Genomic DNA, 21,290 nt, shown 5'->3' with positions numbered 1-21,290 from the left:
AAAGAAGAGTCAAGAACAACACCTAGAGTTCTGACTGATTCAGAGGGCTCAACAAAATTATCACCAAGTAACAAGTAATTTATCCACATGTCGTGTAAGAACTAGTTCAGTAGTCTTAAAATGTACGTACATGTACATGTAGAGTCTATGGGCACCATCACTAAGGATGCTTAATGTGTACATTGCAAAAATCTTTACAGTAAGTACTTATTAATGACAGACCTGTTTCACTTTCAATCTGACCATGGATTTGCAGGAATTGTCTGTTCAAAATTGTAATTTGTACAGTGATTTCATTCATTGTTACTGGTTTACCATTGTGCATAGCCATAGACCTGTATATGTACATACATATCAGGAGTCTAAATTAAACATTTAGTACGATTACAACTAACCCTAAAACCACAAGCATTGAGTATAATAAAGGTTGTATATACAATGTACATACATACTAATACAGATCTTAACTAGGCCTCACTATATTTTTAGTGACAAATAAAACTTAAAAACATAAATTCCATTACAATAACACATCAAAACAATGGACAAGTAAAGTAATAAAGGACAAAATATAAAGTTCTTACCTCTGTATTCTTGTGGATGACAGTAAGGAAATGAGAGAACTCAGTGTATGCAGTGTTCATGTCTGTCTGGAAGAGATGCTATCTAGTATCAATGTTGCTAGCACATTCTGCATAACAAAAACAATCCTCAGCACTGTTCCTGAAAAAATACAGGACTTTACAAAAATGTCTATGTATTTCATGTACACCAAAAGGGTCATACTTAGGGTACTTATGTGCCTGCCAAAATTGAACGAAGTAATCCCTGAAGATGTTTATGCTACCCAAGGTAGCACCCAAATAGGTGACTCATATGCCAAAATATCTTTAAATTCTGTTGCTTTATGAGATCACTGAGATAAAAATGTTCAAATTTCAGAGTTACACCCTTTACTGTGAAAATGATCATTTGCTATTTAATTTTGCTCAGTTCTAAAATCATTGTAAACATCTTATCATTATCCTACCTTGCATGAAGAAAGAGGCATCTTTAATGCATGAATTCAGAACAAAATTGTTATTATTTCCATATTTCATGTATAAATAAAATTTAACTGTACAAAATATAACACTCATCACATATGTTTATACTTAAATGTACATGTGCAAAATTGGAGAATATATAAGGGTTTGAGTAAAGCTACAGATACTCATTGTATACAAGTCACAAAATTGTATTTGTGGTACATGATTGTTAAATAACTAGGAAAATAGGAGTTAATTACCTTGTGATCATCATGATTTTCATACTAGAGAATGTTGAAAATTATATTCATACTGAGTATATGAATATCAATAACATCAAAGACATTGTCATGGTTATAACTGTACATGCAGGGGGCGTTTTACAAAGATCCTATTAAAGCTGAACTTAACTCTGGCCTTTAACATTATGGAGAGCCTTTTGTAGCCCTAAAATAAAATATTTTCAAAAGCAAGTATTTTAGACTTTTCATAAATTCCACATCAAGAACATGTCATTTCCTTGATAATAGAAAATATGAATGATTTGAATCAACATTTTATGCCTTTTAAAATAACTTTTACAAAATATTTTCATAGATGCTAACGGCTTTCCTTAATTTTTAAGTCTAACTTAGAGATAAGTTTACCTCTAAGGATCTTTGTGAAACACCCCCCTGCTCATAGACAACTTTGGTACATAAGGTACTAGTCATGAGGGACCTTAAATCCACAAGCCTTGCTTTCAACCAAGGTCACCTCATCTTTCTATTGCAATGCCATATTCTGTTAACTTGTTATATTCATGTCATATTTGTAAAGTGTGTTATGAAAGAAAGCTAAATAAAACTTGAAACTTGTACAAGTGACCTCAAAATATCCGCAGATCTTTTACACATGAAGACGTCCCGCTTTGTGTAGTTTAAGAAGAATCTGGTGTAATTTCAAAGCAATCCTGTACTATAGCCACCACTGATACATGTATAATCTTAAAGTCCTATCAACTATTGGACCAACTTTTTAAATTAATAATCATTCTTTTGCCTTTCCATATCCTCTCCATATCCTCTCCTACAGGATGGGCGTCTCCAGAGTGGTGACATCATCCTGCGGATCGGAGAGACCGACCTTGAGGGGATGAACAGCGACCAGGTAGCCTCTGTCCTCCGTCAGTCCGGCAGCCACGTCCAGCTGGTGGTGGCTCGAGGGGCGCTGCCGGTCATCCAGACCTCCCCTGGTGGTGCCCCGCCCATGGACCTGGAGGTGGAGGGAAGGGTAGAGGGGGGTACCAGACTGCCCCCTCAGGGACTGGACCTCCTAGGGCAGGGCCAGCTGGAACCAGATCCCCTTCCCGTCTCACCCCCACCGAACATGTCAGAGGTAGGTAGAGGCTTAGATGCTAGTTTCAAAGTTGTTTTTGGGGGAAAGCGAAATGATTTGAAGTGAATTCATTGTTAAAAAGAATAGATATTTTTCTTATTTGTTATACTCTCTCTCTTTCTCCTGCTTCTTTCTCTTCTTTGTCTCCTCGCACTCTTATTTATTCTTTTCTCTCTTTCTGTGTGTATGTGTCTGTCACTGTTAAAAATGTGACTGTTTCAACCTCCCCCTCCCCCCCTCCCCCCTCCCCTTCTCCCTATCTCTCATTCTGTCTCCTGATTTATATTCAAGTTGAAGTAGCTAAAGTCTTTCTGATATCTCTCATATTCTCATCTCTAATTACATGGACAATTGGACATGTAGCTTACATCTTGGATTGACTCTTGTGAGGTCTTTGAGGCAATGTTGCTTTGAGGTTCAGCTGGCCAAAGGAAACCAAGGTCGTGGTCTCTCCATTGCAGGCTTCATCATGCCATCTCTGCCTCAATTCCTTCTTATTTATATCTTGGTAGCCTATTTAATATGCTACATGTTTATCATCCCTTTTTAGATGCCATCTGGTATTGACTTTGGTGAGGTGTTTGAGGTTCAGCTCGCCAAAGGAAACCAAGGACTTGGTCTCTCCATTGCAGGCTTCGTCAAGAAGACACCTGATGGTATGTATCATGTGACCCTTGGGGTATGTATCATGTGACCCCTGAGGGTATGTATCATGTGACCCCTGAGGGTATGTTTCATGTGACACCTGAGGATATGTATCATGTGACACCTGAGGGTATGTATCATGTGACCCCGTTGATTTTAAAGGCATTGTTTAACAATCTTAAATCTGAGATGCATGGCCCTACGTGTCATTATTGTCTGTAATACGGTGTCATATAGAAGCCCTAAAAATATTGCGCTTCAAAAAGATCATGAAGTGCCTCAAAAAAGTACCTGCAAGAATCTTTGAGTGACCAGTTTTACCATACTCATTTTCCCAAATAGACTTTAGTGTTTGAAATTTTGATTCCCAATCATAATTATCTTGATAATCAGACAGGCGATCGGCTTGTAAAAGTCATGGGATTTCTGACTGACCTAAAAGTTTATAAATGAGATTGCAGCCTAAGCTTAATCCAGGATTTTGTTTCAGAATCTGAGGCACTGTAAAATACCAAGTCACTTTAATGCACCATATAACCATGGAGATATAAGAACTTCTTATATCTCCATGATATAACATTGCATTGTTTGGTGAATTTGGGTCAGAAATTTGTGGAACACGAGGGAAGTTCACATGTAACTATAATACATACATGCTAATATATATCTATTTCGCTTAAATGAAAAATATTTACATTGAATGATACAATAAGCTAGAGAATATCATGTCTATAAGAATTGACACTATCGGCACAATATGGTATGTAGTCAATCCAACTGGAGATATAGTATATAGTCACAATTTTTATTGTAAGACTAGATATGATTATAACATGATTTAAGATAATAGTTCTTGGGTTTTTGTCTGACCTGCGTAGCAAAAAGCAAGACATAGGCGCTGCTTTTCCGGTGACGCCGCCGGTGGCAGCGGCGTCAACATCAAAAACTTAACCAAGGTTAAGTTTTTGAAGTTTTAATATAATTTTGATAGTATAAGTTCTTATTCATGAAATTTGAACAGGGGTTATCAAGTATCACCAATTATGTGATTAGTCTTTTAGGTGACAAAGTCAAGTCAACTTAGACTTTCTTGTGGCATCAACATCAAGATTTTGAATTTTTAGCATAATTTCAGAAGTGTTTGTTTCATTTTTTGGGGGCCTGCTAATGGGCCATCTTGCCTGTAAATAATGTCCCACTCTCAATTTTTCATCATATCGAATTGCGTAATGCAGGCGAGACCGCCGAGAGTGTTTCCCTTGTTTAAACATAATTCTAGCACGTTTTGAACATAATATCCACATAATTTTATCATCAGCTCGAGTAATAGAAGATACAACATCAATAGATAAATGCAAGTAAACATATTGTACTCTGTTACAAAAATAATGTGCGAGCAATACTTGGTTCGGTTCTTTCACACAGGTGAAGAAACTTCAGGAATCTTTGTGAAGAAGATTTCAGAGGGGAGTGCCGCAGATTTGTCAGGAAATATCAGAGTTGGTGATCAGATCATCGAGGTAGGAGAGTCTCACATGATCTACAGTAATTGAGATGAGATGTTGGTGGTGGTGGTGGTGATGATGATGATGATGATGATGATGATGATAGTAGTGAAGAGGATGATGGTGATGATGATGGTGATGATGATGGTGATGGTGATGATGATGATGATGGTGGTGTTGATGATGTTGATGTTGATGATGGTGATGATGATGATGATGGTGATGGTGATGGTGATGGTGGTGGTGGTGGTGGTGGTGGTGGTGGTGGTGGTGATGATGTTGATGCTGATGATGGTGATGATGATGATGATGAGGATGATGATGATGATGTTGATGTTGATGTTGATGTTGATGTTGATGATGATGATGATGTTGATGATGGTAAATGGTATGATGGTGATGATGATGATGATGATGATGATGATGATCATGGTAAATGGTATGATGATGATAATGATGATGATGATGGTAGTGATGATGATGATGATGATGATGGTGATGATGATGATGATGGTGATGATGATGATGATGATGATGATGATGGTGATGGTGATGGTGATAGTGGTGGTGATGATGTTGATGTTGATGATGATTATGATAATGATGTTGATGATGATGATGATGGTGATGGTGATGATGATGATGTTGATGATGATGTTGATGATGATGATGGTGATGATGATGATGATGATGATGATGATGATAATGATGTTGATGATAATGATGATGCTGATGATGATTATGATGATGATGATGATGGTATGATGCTGATGATGATGTTCATAATGATGTTGTTGATGATGATGATTATGATGATGAAGACGATGTTGATGATGGTAAATGGTATGATGGTGCTGATGATGATATTGCTGATGATGATGTAGATGATAATGATAATGATATATATGTTATTAATAATGATAAAGATGAGTATGATGATGGTGAAGAAGATGGTAATGACGGGTGACAGTGTCATGAGTCACTGTAGATAGAAATCTAATCGGAATAACTTGTTCAAGATAACAATAAGGAAAGGACTTTTTAAGGAGTTAATTGAAAAGAGTAAAACAGAAGATAAAAGAAAGATAAATAGGGAGAAAGAGAAAAGGAAAACATCTGATCATTCGTCTCCTTGGCAGGTGGATGCAGTGAACGTGCAAGGGTATGACAACAAGGCCGCTGTGGATCTTCTACGCCAGACGGGTGCTGTGGTGGTGCTTAGGCTTGTTAGGTTCCCTCCAGAACAAGCAGAGGAACCAACCTTACAAGGTAACTAGCTTCTTCCTTCTTCCCCCTTTTCCTTTTTCCTTCTTCTTTTATCTGTTTTCCTTTTCCTTGTTGTTTCGTGGTTGTTGTTTTGTAATATTGTCTTGTGTTTTCCAAGTCTTTGTGTGTGCGGGCAAGCACTGAATCCAATGACCGGGGTAATAGTATATTTATAAAGCGCTTAGAGACATTTTTATTAAGCGCTATATAAAAGCTAAATATTATTATTATTATTATTATCTGTAGGCACAATTTGAAACAATTTTGAATTGGATTGAATAGTGTGAGGGCTTTTTTTTGGGAGGGGGAAGGGGGAGGAGGGGCACAGGTAGTAAACAGAAGTAAATGCACTGTGGAAATCCTCTTTGACTTCTCAGCCCTGGATTGTTTACTCAAAGACAATACTTTTTAATTATCTTTATCAGTCTTGAGCCATTAGCAGTAATTTTGTTCAAGTGTATTTCAATACCGGTACATGTACAATTTGAAGCAGCCGGCAAATACAAATTATCATACAAATTTACAATACCTTTTATTATCAGAAGTATTGACTTTCAAAGGTAATCTGCCTTTTAATTGTACATCATAATAAGGCCTAAAAAAATAGATTTTGTACTGCCCTTTGTGGTCGACCAAAAAATCTATGGTCGGCTTTTAAAGTTTATTTTATTTTATTTTTTTACCGTTTTTTGTGAGAAAAAAATTATTAAAGCATTCAAAACTGAGAAATATCAGCCCAAAGAGGGAGGAAACAAAAATTCTGACCATCCGACCCATGTTTTGGCACCTAAAGGGCAATACAACATCTTTTTTTTTTTTAGGCCTAAGGTTTCCTATATTTCTTTTCAACTATTATTTCTATCGTTCATCTTTATAAATCATTATTCATCCGACCTTTTGACCCCTCCCATCCCAGCCCATGCCGCACCCCTGCCTGATCTTGCCCCGCCCTCTCTCCATGACGACATGGTACCGGCCATACCGGAGGTCGCCATGAACGTTGCCTCATCACCGTTCAGTCAAGGAGGAGATGATGGGGAGATGGAACAGATAGGGCAGATGGAGGAGAGCTTTGGTAAGTCAATTACTATTTGCGAGTAATAATATTCTCACAATTAAGATTGTATAGTCATAATTGTTACAGAAGAAATGCAGGATGGTCTATCCGTCCTTTCACACAACTTTATTTTCCCTCTTTTTTTTTCTTCATATTTTTCTTCTTCTTGCAATATGCCCTTATAAATATGAACAACTTGATTTTGATGAAAGATTTGTATGAAATTTTCACTATACTTGCTTGAATTATAATTTTCTCAAATAGTTGTCTTCTCTTTACTTTCTTTGTTGCACTTTCCCCATTCTCCTTATTTGAAATACTGTACATGTTTAACGATGTCTCCTTTCTCTCTCTCTCTCTCTCTCTCTTTCTCCCTCTCTCTCTCTCTTTCTCTCTCCCTCTTTCTCTCTCCCTCTCTCTCCCTCCCCCCCTCTCTCTCCCTCTCTCCCTCCCCTCTCTCTCTCTCTCTCTCTGTTTCTCCCTCTCTCTTTCTCTCCCTCCCCCTCTCTCCCTCCCCCCTCTCTCTCTCTCTCTCTCTCTCTCCCTCCCCCTCTCTCTTCCTCTCTCCCTCCCCTCTCTCTCTCTCTCTCTCTCTCTTACTTTCTCAGAGGGTGAATTGAGTCCTGAAGAGGAGATAGCTATCATGGCTCTATGGCAAGGCTTGCTTGGACTGGAGAAAGATATTGTGGTATGTAATCAGTCAAATGAATCTCAGTTTCTGACAAAAATGTATTCTTCATACATGTAGTTACGGACGTTATGTTATACCTTTTTTTTTAGCAGATGTTTCTCCATTTATTGATAAATCAAATATAAAACATTCAAATAACAATAATAGTATATAATATAATTGATTTACATAAAGAGTGACAACTTAATACACACAAATAAAAATGCATAATTGAAAGCTTGAAAGTATGGGGGTAAGTAAAAATAATCAAGATAAATGCAGAGGCCAACTATCATAAGCAAAGATGCTTGATTCGATAGCAGCCTTAAAGGGATAGTTGAGTTCTATTGCGAAGGGCGCTACACAAAATCATTTTTTGTGAGATAATGAAAATCTGAGTGTCAAATTTGAAAGAACATACAATTTAAATGACAAAATCATCTTTGTTTGATCAAAATCGTTTCAGAAATATCCAAAAATATAACAATTTCTAATATTTGTGTACCACCACAAATATTAGATAATTTGAAAAAGCCGTTGAAAAAACAAAATAGCACCTTTTACGTTGTATTTCAGCCAATGCAGATATTGGATTTTTTGTTGGCTTTGTCATGTTGGTTATATTACGTACAACCAGCCGGCCCATGTATTGTTTATTAATTAATTAACGGTCACCATATTTTTTTTAAAAGTGGAGCTGAATTGGTATGATCGTATGGGCTAAATTGTACACATTTTGGGGTCTAAAATTACCTTCATAGCAATTTTAGGTCCCAAAAGGGCACTAGAAATGTCATAGATAAGAAGAAGAGCAATAAGCATGCACTTTGAAGGCATTTGCCGTCTGAAAACAGAACTCAACTATCCGTTTAAATATGCACTTTATAGTGTTTAAAATACATCTATTTGTCAACCAGGAGTGATTATTCTAAAACTGCACAAATTGGGACGTCTACATGTGTAAAAGATCTGTGGATATTTAGAGGTCATTTGTACCAAAGTTTACTATGAGCTGGTCTATTAGGCTCAGAACTGGTCCCTGAATGCAACACTGATATTTTTATAAACGTAATGCTTCTGCGAAAAATTTCAATTATTTAAACATATTTGTGGCTTACACCCAGTAAATAAGATCGATTGATCGATCTGTATTGAAAAACAAGTCAGAAAAAATCTTGGAACCAGCTGGATTTGAACCTGCATCTACTGCTTGCCAGGCAGGGACTCTACCACGAGGCCATCACTGGTCCATGGCACAGTCACGATGAACTAGAAACAAATACCCTTGTTTTGATGTCTTATCCTACTTGTTTTTCAGATTGCTCAGCTGTCCAAGTTCCATGAGGGTGGGAGTCTCGGCATCAGTCTAGAAGGAACAGTGGACATTGATGAGAACGGTCAAGAAATCCAGCCACACCACTACATCCGCTCCATCCAGGCCGAGGGACCGGTCGGTCAGAATGGGCTCCTGGCCAGTGGGGACGAACTTTTGGAGGTTCGTATTGTCTTTCTATTTACTTAATACACAAATAAGATTGTATGGCACTACTAGGACTAGTGTTGTTAGTGATATAACAAGAAAGTGGATATGTGGGGCTATCACTATTCTCATTGAAAAACACAGGGAAAATCTGTTATAGTAGTAAAGTACACAGTGTGAAGTTTATTTGTTGAGAAGCCTCCTTTGGATTTTTTATTCCATTAGTTTTGTGCATGTCCTTTCAAGCTTGAGTGGAACAATCTGTGAAGTATTTGTTTGATCATTTTGTTGTATTTGAAATTAGCCTGAGTGCCAAATTGTCCAGTTTTATGTAGCGGTAAGCTTGAATTCTTCACAAAACTTCTGCAACCTTTTTGGTAAGATATTCCCAAACGATGATGGAACAAGACGGCCCAACAGAACCCAAAATGTAAGTAGAATGGTGTCACTGTGTGCACCTGTGTGCACCTGTGTTCGACACGATTGATAAATGGTTTGATATACACTGGAGTGGGAATGAGGATGTGAAACATGGTAGTGTGCCATGCTGTGGTGATGGGGGAAGATCAGTTTAGGCCCTAACGTTTTGGGGCCTTGACGTTTTGTGGCAGGGTAGATCACTTCTTTTTGCACAAAGCATTTGCACTACTTTAGGTCTTGAAGTTTGTTTGTTTTTTTCTTTTTCAAAGAAATGATTTGAGTACAGTCAACATGAATCTCTTTGTATCTCTTTGTATCAAGGCACTTAATACCCTCAGATAAAATTAGTTATCCTCACCTCCCCTCAATGATTATCATGAATATGGAGTTAAATAGAGGTCCCCCCCCCCCCCTTCTGTTGGGAAAGGGATGTCCAGAGGGGAATTGCTTGCAATCTTCATGGAATAGAATATTTATAAGAAAATATACAGGGAACTTTTCAGATTGGCCACCCATAATCAAAGGCATTTGTCTGCTGGGGTAGAATTACAAGGTCGCTACAATCTTAAATTTAATGAAGAGAAATAACATCAGATTCTTCAAATTGGCAACACATCTATTAGCACATCAGTTGATTATCGTTCATCCTGTAGGTCAATGGCATTCGTCTGCTGGGGAAAAACCACGAGGCGGTCGTGATGATCCTCAAAGATCTTCCCCAGCACGTCCGTCTGGTCTGCGCCCGCTCCGCCGGCCTCGTCTTCCCCCAGGCTGTGATGTCGGACGAGAGTCTACCGTCCATCGAACATGCCACCAGCGACAGCGACGATATGAAGCTCCCTGACATTAGCCTTGGCAGCAGCAGTGAGCCAGGGGAGGTGGAGGCGCAGTTCTCGGCCAATGTGTCTGCAGGGGTAAGTATTAAAGGCATTGGGTAACTTTGCCTCAGATTCTTAAAAAATCCTGGATTTAGCTCCTGCTGCAATCATAATTATAAACCTTTAGGTCAGTCATGGGGATTTTTTAACAAGCCAATCGCCTGTCTGATTATCAAGATATCTATGATTGGAATTAGAAATTTCAGAATTTGTTTTCCTAACGGTCTTCATAACACTACAGTCTATTTGTTCTGGTTGTTTGGTTGATTGCAGATGAAGTGTACATTCTTCTATACTACATCTGATTCAATAGATCTGTTGCATCTCTACATTATATGCACAGTTAAAGTGCCCATTACTGAGCATCTGAAAATTTAAAGGTAATATACAGTTCTGGCAATGATGAGAAACAAAATATCACAGGTTCAAACCACACTATTTTGCAGAAAATTTAAGGTAGAGCCAAAAGCCAAGGAAGCCAAGACAAATTAGTGAGTTGACCCAACCATGTGTCAAGCACAAGAACACTTGATATTGAGAGGGGAAAAATGGTGAAAGTAAAACCAAAAAAAAGAACATCTACAGCATTTCAAACCGGTTTAGAAAGTACTTTCCACTAGTTGCTCTTGAAATGTAGTTCCTTGACTAGAACTCTAGATAAGCTTAACTTTCTCTAAACATTGTTTTCTATAAGCCAGTTCATAGCTGCAGTCTGAGCATGAATAGATAAAGGTCATTGTAGACCAAATTGTGAAATACACGGAGACAAAATACTGGATAAGTGCTCATGAAAGTTATGTAATCATTTATTTATGCACAAGCAGTGCACTCCATGATACACAGGTGGAAGTAATCTTTGAAACGGGGGAAACAAAGGCTATTTATGTAGCACCTCCGTCGCTGTAGGAGTAAATATTTCAAAATGTACAAAGTTGAACCTCTTCATGTTTGAAGATCTGTGGATATTCAGGGTCATTTGGGATATGTGCTAACCATGAACTGGTCTATTCCCTTACTGATCAGAAGGAGATGACGACCCCTATGCTCCCTGCCTTGGATGACAGTGGAAGTCCCCTGGACTACAGCAACCACACCGAGGCCAGCCAGGATAAGGACTCCATGTGGAGCGATGAGATTCAGTACATCGAGCTGGAGAAGGGAGATAGAGGACTAGGGTTCAGTATCCTAGACTATCAGGTACGTCTTAATGTGGAGCAATGAGATTCAGTACATCGAGCTGGAGAAGGGAGATAGAGGACTAGGGTTCAGTATCCTAGACTATCAGGTACGTCTTAATGTGGAGCAATGAGATACAGTACATTGAGCTGGAGAAGGGAGATAGAGGACTAGGGTTCAGTATCCTAGACTATCAGGTACACCCTTTGACCTTTGATCTTTCACATTTTCTGTAGGTCTTGTTTCTTAAAGTAGTCACCCGAAGAATCAAAAGTGTTTTGATTTTTTTGATTAGTTTTATTGATCACTATGTACAATCAGTCACAAAAAATCTAATGTACGAACAACTGCTACACTTTGTGTTACAGTGCCCAGGCATACCTGCCAACCCTTCCGAATAATCCAGAATATTTTGATTTTCTGGATTTTTAGGACCAGTAAATTCGGACAATTCTGATTTTTCAAAATTTCGATATTTAAAAAAAAAAAAATTATTCTTTATATTTTTTTTAATGGTGCTAAAGCTTTTTGTCATGTGCCGCCCATTCAAGAGTTCACTTATTGCGTGCGCTGTATGGCTGCATGATCGAGCAGCCAATTTGTATTCAGTTTTTTGTACAGATTTACCGCATATTGCCAGTTACACTGCCGCTGCAAGTGTGATTCATATTTTCAAAGGCATGTCGTGCTAAAAAATTCTTAATATTTATTTTCAAATTTTAGCAGGTATGCCCAGCAAGGATGTAGCCAGAGTTTGATGTTTGGGGGGGGCACATACATGTAATCGATCAACGTCCTGGGGAGTGGTCTAAAAAAGTTCAACCGATCTTGGAAATTTGTGCTACGTGCCTGATGCCCAGGTTACCTCAATATTTTTTGATATTTTATTACCTACCTATCATATGTATTTTTATTATGATACAGGATCCAGACAACCCTGCAGCATCGGTCATCGTCATCCGATCCCTCGTACCAGACGGTGTGGCAGAACAAGATGGCCGCCTCATCCCCGGAGACAGACTTGTTTTGGTCAACGAGTCCAATCTGGAGAACTGCACACTGGACGCAGCTGTCCAGGTCCTGAAAGGCGCCCCCAGGGGTATGGTTACAATAGGCGTGGCCAAGCCTGCTGCTGGGATGGAAAGCGAGGAGGTATGTCAAAATTCAGTTTTTACTCTTGGCCCTGTTTCACAAAATTTGTCATCAGTGACAAATGACAGTTTTTGTTATAAGCTAGTTAAATCCTTGCTTCTGATTGGTTATCACAGGGCTCGAATTACCCACCGGCAATCGGCAATTTGCCGCCATGCCCCTCTCACTGGCCGGAATGCCCTTTTCAAAATCAAACCGTTTACGGCCACAATATTTTAATCCACAAAAGTTTTGCCGACATTATAGTCATCGTAAGTCAACCCCGACTTGTAATGTTCAAAAAAACTTTGTTGCCCCTACTGAGATCTAAAAAACAATGATTATCGGCAATACTTTGTTGCCTCTACGGAGGTCTAAAAACAATATTTATCGGCAAGGTTTTGTTGCCCGTACGGAGCTCTAAAACAATAATTATCGGCAAGGTTTTGTTGCCCCTACTTAGCTCTAAAAACGATAATAATCGGCAAGGTTTTGTTGCCCGTACGGACCTCTAAAAACAATAATTATCAGCAAGGTTTAGTTGCCCCTACGGAGCTCTAAAAACAATAATTATCGACATGGTTTTGTTGCCCTTACGGAGCTCTAAAAACGATAATAATCTGGAAGGTTTTGTTGCCCCTACGGAGATCTAAAAACAATAATTTTGGCAAGGTTTTGTTGCCCCTACGGAGCTCTAAAAACATTAATAATCGGCAAGGTTTTGTTGCCCGTACGGACCTCTTAAAAACAATAATTATCAGCAAGGTTTAGTTGCCCCTACGGAGCTCTAAAAACAATAATTATCGACATGGTTTTGTTGCCCTTACGGAGCTCTAAAAACGATAATAATCTGGAAGGTTTTGTTGCCCGTACGGAGCTCTAAAACAATAATTATCGGCAAGGTTTTGTTGCCCCTACTTAGCTCTAAAAACGATAATAATCGGCAAGGTTTTGTTGCCCCTACGGAGATCTAAAAACAATAATTTTGGCAAGGTTTTGTTGCCCCTACGGAGCTCTAAAAACATTAATAATCGGCAAGGTTTTGTTGCCCCTACGGAGATCTAAAAAAACAATAATAATCGGCAAGACTTTGTAGCCCTACGGAGATCTAAAAACCACAATCATCGGCAAGACTGTTGCTCCTACGGAGCTCTAAAAACGATAATAATCTGGAAGGTTTTGTTGCCCCTACGGAGATCTAAAAACAATAATTATCGGCAAGGTTTTGTTGCCCCTACGGAGCTCTAAAAACATTAATAATCGGCAAGGTTTTGTTGCCCCTACGGAGATCTAAAAAAATAATAATAATCGGCAAGACTTTGTTGCCCCTACAGAGATCTAAAAACCACAATCATCGGCAAGACTGTTGCCCCTACGGAGCTCTAAAAACAATAATAATCGGCAAGGTTTTGTTGCCCGTACGGAGCTCCAAAAACAATTATAATCGGCAAGGTTTTTTTGCCCATACAGAGATCTAAAAACAATAAATATCGGCAAGACTTTGTTGCCCCTACAGAGATCTTAAAACAATAATTATCGGCAAGGTTTTTTTGCCCCTACGGAGATCTAAAAACAATAATTTCGGCAAGTTTTTTTTTTGCCCCTACAGAGATCTAAGAACAGAAAATTATCGGCAGGGTTTTGTTGCCTATACAGAGGTCTTAAAACAATAATTATGGGCAAGACTTTGTTGCCCCTACGGAGATGTAAAAACAATAATTATTGGCATGCCTTCGCTGCCCCTAAGAAGCTCTAAAACCAATAATTATCGGCAAGACTTTGTTGCCCCTACGGAGATCTAAAAACAATAATTATCGACATGCCTTCGCTGCCCATACGGAGATCTAAAAACATTAATAATCGGCAAGGTTTTGTTGCCAGTATGGAGCTCTAAAAACAATAATTATCAGCAAGGTTTTGTTGCCCCTACGGAGATCTAAAAACAATAATTATCGGCAAGGTATTGTTGCCCCTACGGAGATCTTAAAACAATAATTATCGGCAAGGTTTTGTTGCCCGTACGGAGCTCTAAACACGATAATTATCGGCAAGACTATTGCCCCTACGGCGCTCTAAAAACGACAATTATCGGCAGGGTTTTGATGCCCCTACGGAGCTCTAAAAACAATAATTATTGGCATGCCTTTGCTGCCTCTACGGAGCTCTAAAATCAATAATTATCGGCAAGACTTTGTTGCCTCTACGGAGATCTAAAAACAGAAAATTATCGGCAAGACTGTTGCCCGTACGGAGCTCTAAAAACGATAATTATGGGCAAGACTTTGATACCTCTACGGAGATCTAAATAAAACAATTATCGACATGCCTTCACTGCCCCTACGGAGATCTGAAAACAATATCGGCTTGACTTTGTTGCCCCTACGGAGATCTAAAAACAATAATCATCGGCGAGACTTCATTGCCACCATGGAACTCCTAAATTAATAACTATTGGCGGGACTCCATTGCCGATACACAGATATGAAAGCATATCTTCATCGAAATGACTGAAACGTTTGGCACAAAAACTGTATCGACTAAGGCTTAGTTTTTCAATCCATCTCCATCCTTTTTATTTGGACCAATCAATATCGGGGAGTTTTGTTTACCCATCGAAGGATCAACATCTTCACTTCGCGTTGTGACCTTTTTTTGGTGCGTTTTCAGAGTTTTTAATCAGTGAAAAACTTGGATTTTTCTCGAGAGGACGGTCGGGAATTAAATCAGAAAAGGGTTAAGAGTTGAGATAATGATACATCGAATCGTCTTCTTTCCCATACCTTTTAATTAAAACGGGGTGGGAATTGATTTCAGAAAAGGATTAATAGCCGAGAACGGTACAACGAATTGTCTTTTGTCCCTAATAATTTATTAAAAACATCCAAGCTTTCGCGCTTCCTGCGGAATTCAGAAAAGGATAAAGAGTCGAGATGGTACATCAAATAGTCTTCTTTCTGAATAATTCAATGAAACGTCAAAGGGGGAAACTCTCCACTCCCTCCACCCACCCCACAGGCAGATCCAGCCGGCGGCAGGGAGGGGACCAAAGAGGGGGCCCAATTCGTGGGAGAATATTTAGCGGCGAAACAGCTAGACTGTTAATAAGGGGGGGGGGAGAGGGGGTAGTTAGCACTATTTTTTTTTGCTCCCGAAAATTTGAAAATCGCGCCGGCCGATAATTCGCTCAGTTGGGGGGGGGTGCAAATACCCCCCCCCCCCATTATGAAAACGGCGTGAGGTGATTTTACGCACACTTTCCAATTTGGCCTTAGTGCCCCTTAGGGTAGATTTGTGCCCCTTTTAGTGGATTTGTGCCCTCTCAAAAAAGTGGCCTTGACCCAAATTTGATGTAATTCGAGGCCTGTTATCATCGGATTTGTCACTGATTTTTGTCAATTGTCATTGAAAAAAGAATTTGTGAAACTGGTCCCAGGTTTTTGTTTCATCTTTTCAATCTGTTGACCCATGCCTATGGAACAAACTCTCCTGAGAAATAGTGGCAGTGGTGGTTATTTCACCTGAGTGCTAAGAATGCGTAAATGCTTGTAAGTAAGCAACCAGACGGCTGACGGCTTTAGGTCCTCTCCGAGGGACCTGGTAATGAGGATTAATGCCTTACCAAAGGGCACCAGCGCATCGCATTGGTTTGGAACCCGGGTAAGACCTTTGAAAACAATTATTGAAAAGAAAAGGTTCTTACAATCCGTTCCATGGATGGCACTAACTTCCTTGTTACCTGCAGTCTTTGTCTTTGTCAGGCAGATTTTTCAAAATATCTATGTTATGTAACATTCTTCCAGGCCACAGATCAGTTTTTATCATTTGGGGCCCACGCTACATGTAGTCCTGGGGAGTGTTTCACAATGGCTAAGATTGACTTTAAGTTGGACTTAAATATGGCAGGCCGTTCATGCCACTGTTTGCTCTCACCATTTACTGGCATTTGTCTCTCAAGGGACGTACAAATCATGGTCACATACCTACAGAATTTAAAGTTTTTGATAATTCATTATTGAAGGAAAAGATAATATCTAAAGATGCCAAAGGGCACCAGCGCATCGCATTGGTTTGGAACCCGGGTAAGACCTTTGAAAACAATTATTGAAAAGAAAAGGTTCTTACAATCCGTTCCATGGATGGCACTAACTTCCTTGTTACCTGCAGTCTTTGTCTTTGTCAGGCAGATTTTTCAAAATATCTATGTTATGTAACATTCTTCCAGGCCACAGATCAGTTTTTATCATTTGGGGCCCACGCTACATGTAGTCCTGGGGAGTGTTTCACAATGGCTAAGATTGACTTTAAGTTGGACTTAAATATGGCAGGCCGTTCATGCCACTGTTTGCTCTCACCATTTACTGGCATTTGTCTCTCAAGGGACGTACAAATCATGGTCACATACCTACAGAATTTAAAGTTTTTGATAATTCATTATTGAAGGAAAAGATAATATCTAAAGATGCCAAAGGGCACCAGCGCATCGCATTGGTTTGGAACCCGGGTAAGACCTTTGAAAACAATTATTGAAAAGAAAAGGTTCTTACAATCCGTTCCATGGATGGCACTAACTTCCTTGTTACCTGCAGTCTTTGTCTTTGTCAGGCAGATTTTTCAAAATATCTATGTTATGTAACATTCTTCCAGGCCACAGATCAGTTTTTATCATTTGGGGCCCACGCTACATGTAGTCCTGGGGAGTGTTTCACAATGGCTAAGATTGACTTTAAGTTGGACTTAAATATGGCAGGCCGTTCATGCCACTGTTTGCTCTCACCATTTACTGGCATTTGTCTCTCAAGGGACGTACAAATCATGGTCACATACCTACAGAATTTAAAGTTTTTGATAATTCATTATTGAAGGAAAAGATAATATCTAAAGATCATAATGGTGAGAGCAAACAGCTTGGCAAACAGTGGCATTGATGGCCTGCCATAGTTGAATCCAACTTCAAGTCGATCTTAGTCTTCGTGAAACACCCCCTGGACCTGTAATATCAGCCTGATGAAATTTGAGGAAAAAGTATTTGTTTGTTTGCATAATTGTCTGAGTGACAATACTCCATAATGCATGGTAAGTATTTGAAAACAGTTGAAAGAGAGAAGATAAGCACTAATCTAATGTCAATTGTTAAAAGATGTTCATGCGTGGATATATAGTCGTTCGTGGAGTAGGTAACTTGGTGATCACTACATAACACTGAGCCAATGGGTATTATGCTCCCGTGCATACGTTCGTATGCTGCCCTCTATATACCAACGCTTGGGCAACTTTAATAGCTTGAAAGCAGCAGAAAGTATCTTCTTTGTCAAACGCTGTTGTTTTTTTCTCAAATGTTAAAGACAAAAAAACACATTGCTTGTATCTTCCTCAGACGCAGGTGGTAAGTGCCACGCCCACCACAGTCCAGGAGTCGCCACCCCCGATGCCTTCCACCACGCCCATGCTACCGGACGTTGACATCTCGCCCCTGGCTGCTGGGATGATGGCCAAGGAAGCAATGGAGGAGGCGGAGAGGGAGTTAGTGGAAGCAGAGAGGGAGATGGGGAAGGAGATGGAGGTGGAAGTCAAACCAATTTCCGTAGAAGGTATGTTTCATTATTAAAGGGACTATGTGACATTGTTCAGATGAGAGTAAATGGTGCTAAAGTAGTGACTACATTGCTAGATGTACAATTAAAGATATTCTGAAAGTTTGATTAAAGACAGATCATTATTAAGGATAAAAAATGGGGGAAAACTTATCTGATTGATTCCTTAATTCTCCCAAGGTGAATGTAAATCATCACAATGCAATAAATTGGCTCTATATTCCAGACATTTAAGTGTTGAAAGATTTTTAAAAGCTTGTCTTATGTATTATTTACGTGGAAAAACAGTTGGGAAAATTCAAATATGGTGGGGAGAATTCACTGTTAGAGGATGCCGCACAGTGACGCCTTTTAATATCTTGGTGGTTTGAGAATTTTTCAGGACTTTTTTGCATGTTAAAGTGTTAGTACAGTAGAAGGAATATAATAAGTATCATTTCTGACAAAAATTATGCATTTTTTTCATCAACCTTCAACAATGTTACTGAGTCACTTTGAAATAAGTATGATGGGTTATTGGAGAAATGTAAAGCAAACTGTGGATGCGTCACTCATCATTAATGTGTACAGAGTTGTCTGGGAAGGGGGAGGGGTGTAAAGAGGGAGATAGAAAATGCAGAGAGGGGAGATGGAAGGGAAGATGAAGCATGTTTCAGTTGAAAGTATGCAACCGGGGGATTGACAGCTTTAAGTCTTGTCCGAGGGACTTGGTAATGAGGATTGATACATTACCAAAGGGCACTAGCGCATTGAATTAATTTCAAACCCTGGACCTCCCAGTTACTTACAAGACCACTGCTCTACAACTAAGCCATCATATCTCCTTGTATTATTATCCCCCCCCCCCTCCCATTCTTTCTCTTTACAGTACCTGCAGAACCAGCAATAGTGGCAGCAAAAATATCTGTTGCCCACAGTGCCCCTCCCACACCCCAACCAGCTGACACCCAACCCCCAACCATGCCCCCCGATCTGGTGTCATCTATAACAGTGTCGGACGGCCCCAAGCCTCAAGCACCGATGTCTAAACCCCCTCCACCAGTCAAACCCGGTGTTACTGGAACAGTGGCCATAGAACAGGTAAGATGGCATGTAGAAAGTGGTGCGGTGTTTATAATCCTTGTGGTGTTAACACTAACACCAAGCTGAAGATTGACTCGTGCTAATTGATGTCATTGATTAGTATCAGAGACTAGATTCTTACCACCAAAAGAGCTCGCTACCTCCTACATGTGGTTTTCATTCATATTTACACCAAAGTTTGAAGATCAGGGCCCTGTTGCACAAAACTTACCATTGATGGTAAGTTTGCCATCAATAGTAACTTCCATGGAAACCTTGATTTTGATTGGCTGTTGAGCCCTGTTACCATGGTAGTTGGCATTGATGGCAAAGTTACCATCAATGGTAAGTTTTTGTTCAACGGGCCTAGATTAGGTTAAACCATTAGGGATTCAATGACTGGCATAGTGATGGTCTGCGCTGAACTTGTCAATAATAGTTTCATTGTGATATAGCCAATTTGCTTTATCACTAGATTAAAGAATATAAATATCTGGGCGTAAAATGACAAATTTATTACATTTTTTTAAAAAGCATCACCACATATTAATTGGCAACAAAAAGTGAATTGATTGGTACATTTTCAGATTATGCATAATTTTGATAGAGCAAAGTGGATATATCCATATATTTCAAAAGTAGCACTGTCATAATGATACCATCTTGTATGAGAACATAAACTTGAGAGGATTGCAGTATTTATATACATATGGAATGTAGCATGCAGTTACATATCCTTGATTAACTTCTGAATCATACTCCAAACAATTTTAAAACTGAACTTGAGTACCTTATCTCACATTTTCTACTCAAAGTTTTGATTTCAATATTTCATGCATGTTTTTTAACTTGATGTGCTTACAGAAAAAAATAGGACTCTAGACAGTTTCATTGAAGTTTTGAGATTTGAATAATGCATTGTTATTATTTTTCATTAGATGAAATGAACAATCTGGTTTATGCACTAATTTAGCTGAATTCTTTATCATTCTGAATATGAAAGTTGAAAGATTTTTTAATTTGTATTCCTTATTTATTAATGAATAGATGATAAATGTTGTACTCAGCCTTTCTTGCACTGCATCCCTGCCTTGAGACTAATGTAGCAAAGTTATTGCATGATGTGAAATGTCTTATTTTATTTGCTGGGAATGCGAGCTCGCTGCTTTCTTTCTCCAACCAAGATTAGGCTTTTAAAAAAAAATGTTGTATTGCCCTTTAGGTGCCAAGACATGGGTCGGTCGGTCAGAAATCCTTTTTTTCCTTCTTTTTTGTCTCCCTATTTGGGCTGATATATCTCAGTGTTTTGCTTGAATACATATTTTTTATTTATTAAACAATTTTTTCTAGAAAAGCTCAGAAGGACTTTCCTTCAGGGGATGGATATCACGTAAGATTTTTTTTTAAAGCCGACCATAGATTTCAAGATTTCAAAGGGCAATACAACATCTTTTTTTTTATGCCTTATAGTTGCTTCATCCCTGTGCGAAATCAAAAGGAAAAGATAAAATAGCTGAGAGAGTTGCATGTATTAGGCAACTCGACATCACAGTTTTGCATGGCATTGTGCAGATTTATCCAGCTTGAAATTGCCCAATTAGCTCTGGTGTGCTTCGGGAAGACGATGAATAAAACAAACCAGGGAGATGATAGAAACAGGTCCCGGTGGGAAAGTCCCTCTCCTTCCCTGCCTTGGCCCTCTACCCATTCAAAAAAATCCACTGTTAAAAATCCACTTTCACCCCAATATATTGTTCCCATCCATGTCTCATTGAATAGGAATCGGATGTACGTGTATTCTAGTTTGCTGTGCAGTATACTTTTATTCTTCACTCTGTCAATACATTTTGTACACTTTCATACTTAAAACTCACACCTTTTGTACACTTTCACACTCATCCCATTCTTTGTAGTCACAGGGACCAGACAATTAAAAAAAAAATATATTTGTTCATCAATGTGTTGTATTATTCAGCCTCTATATCCCCATCTCAATAGGTAATT

At 39.0% G+C, this 21,290-nt stretch overlaps 1 protein-coding gene across 1 annotated transcript in view; it reads left to right on the top strand.

Annotated features, from left to right (window-relative positions):
• Positions 1–21,290, top strand: part of LOC575556 (multiple PDZ domain protein) — an 83,397-nt gene that overhangs the window by 21,119 nt on the left and 40,988 nt on the right. The window contains exons 7-19 of the mRNA XM_030996296.1: positions 2,103–2,405; positions 2,956–3,061; positions 4,476–4,570; positions 5,695–5,824; positions 6,738–6,896; positions 7,487–7,566; positions 8,867–9,043; positions 10,102–10,362; positions 11,350–11,469; positions 11,558–11,611; positions 12,427–12,654; positions 18,008–18,221; positions 19,093–19,304. Of these exons, the coding sequence (XP_030852156.1) occupies positions 2,103–2,405; positions 2,956–3,061; positions 4,476–4,570; positions 5,695–5,824; positions 6,738–6,896; positions 7,487–7,566; positions 8,867–9,043; positions 10,102–10,362; positions 11,350–11,469; positions 11,558–11,611; positions 12,427–12,654; positions 18,008–18,221; positions 19,093–19,304 (2,139 nt within the window). The remainder of the gene's footprint in view (positions 1–2,102; positions 2,406–2,955; positions 3,062–4,475; positions 4,571–5,694; positions 5,825–6,737; positions 6,897–7,486; positions 7,567–8,866; positions 9,044–10,101; positions 10,363–11,349; positions 11,470–11,557; positions 11,612–12,426; positions 12,655–18,007; positions 18,222–19,092; positions 19,305–21,290) is intronic.

Source organism: Strongylocentrotus purpuratus, unplaced genomic scaffold (genome assembly GCF_000002235.5).
Source record: "Strongylocentrotus purpuratus isolate Spur 01 unplaced genomic scaffold, Spur_5.0 spur5_contig_855, whole genome shotgun sequence".
NCBI lineage: Eukaryota > Metazoa > Echinodermata > Echinoidea > Camarodonta > Strongylocentrotidae > Strongylocentrotus > Strongylocentrotus purpuratus.
The sequence above is the reverse complement of the archived record's forward strand: the minus strand, read 5'-3'. Positions and strand labels throughout refer to the sequence as shown.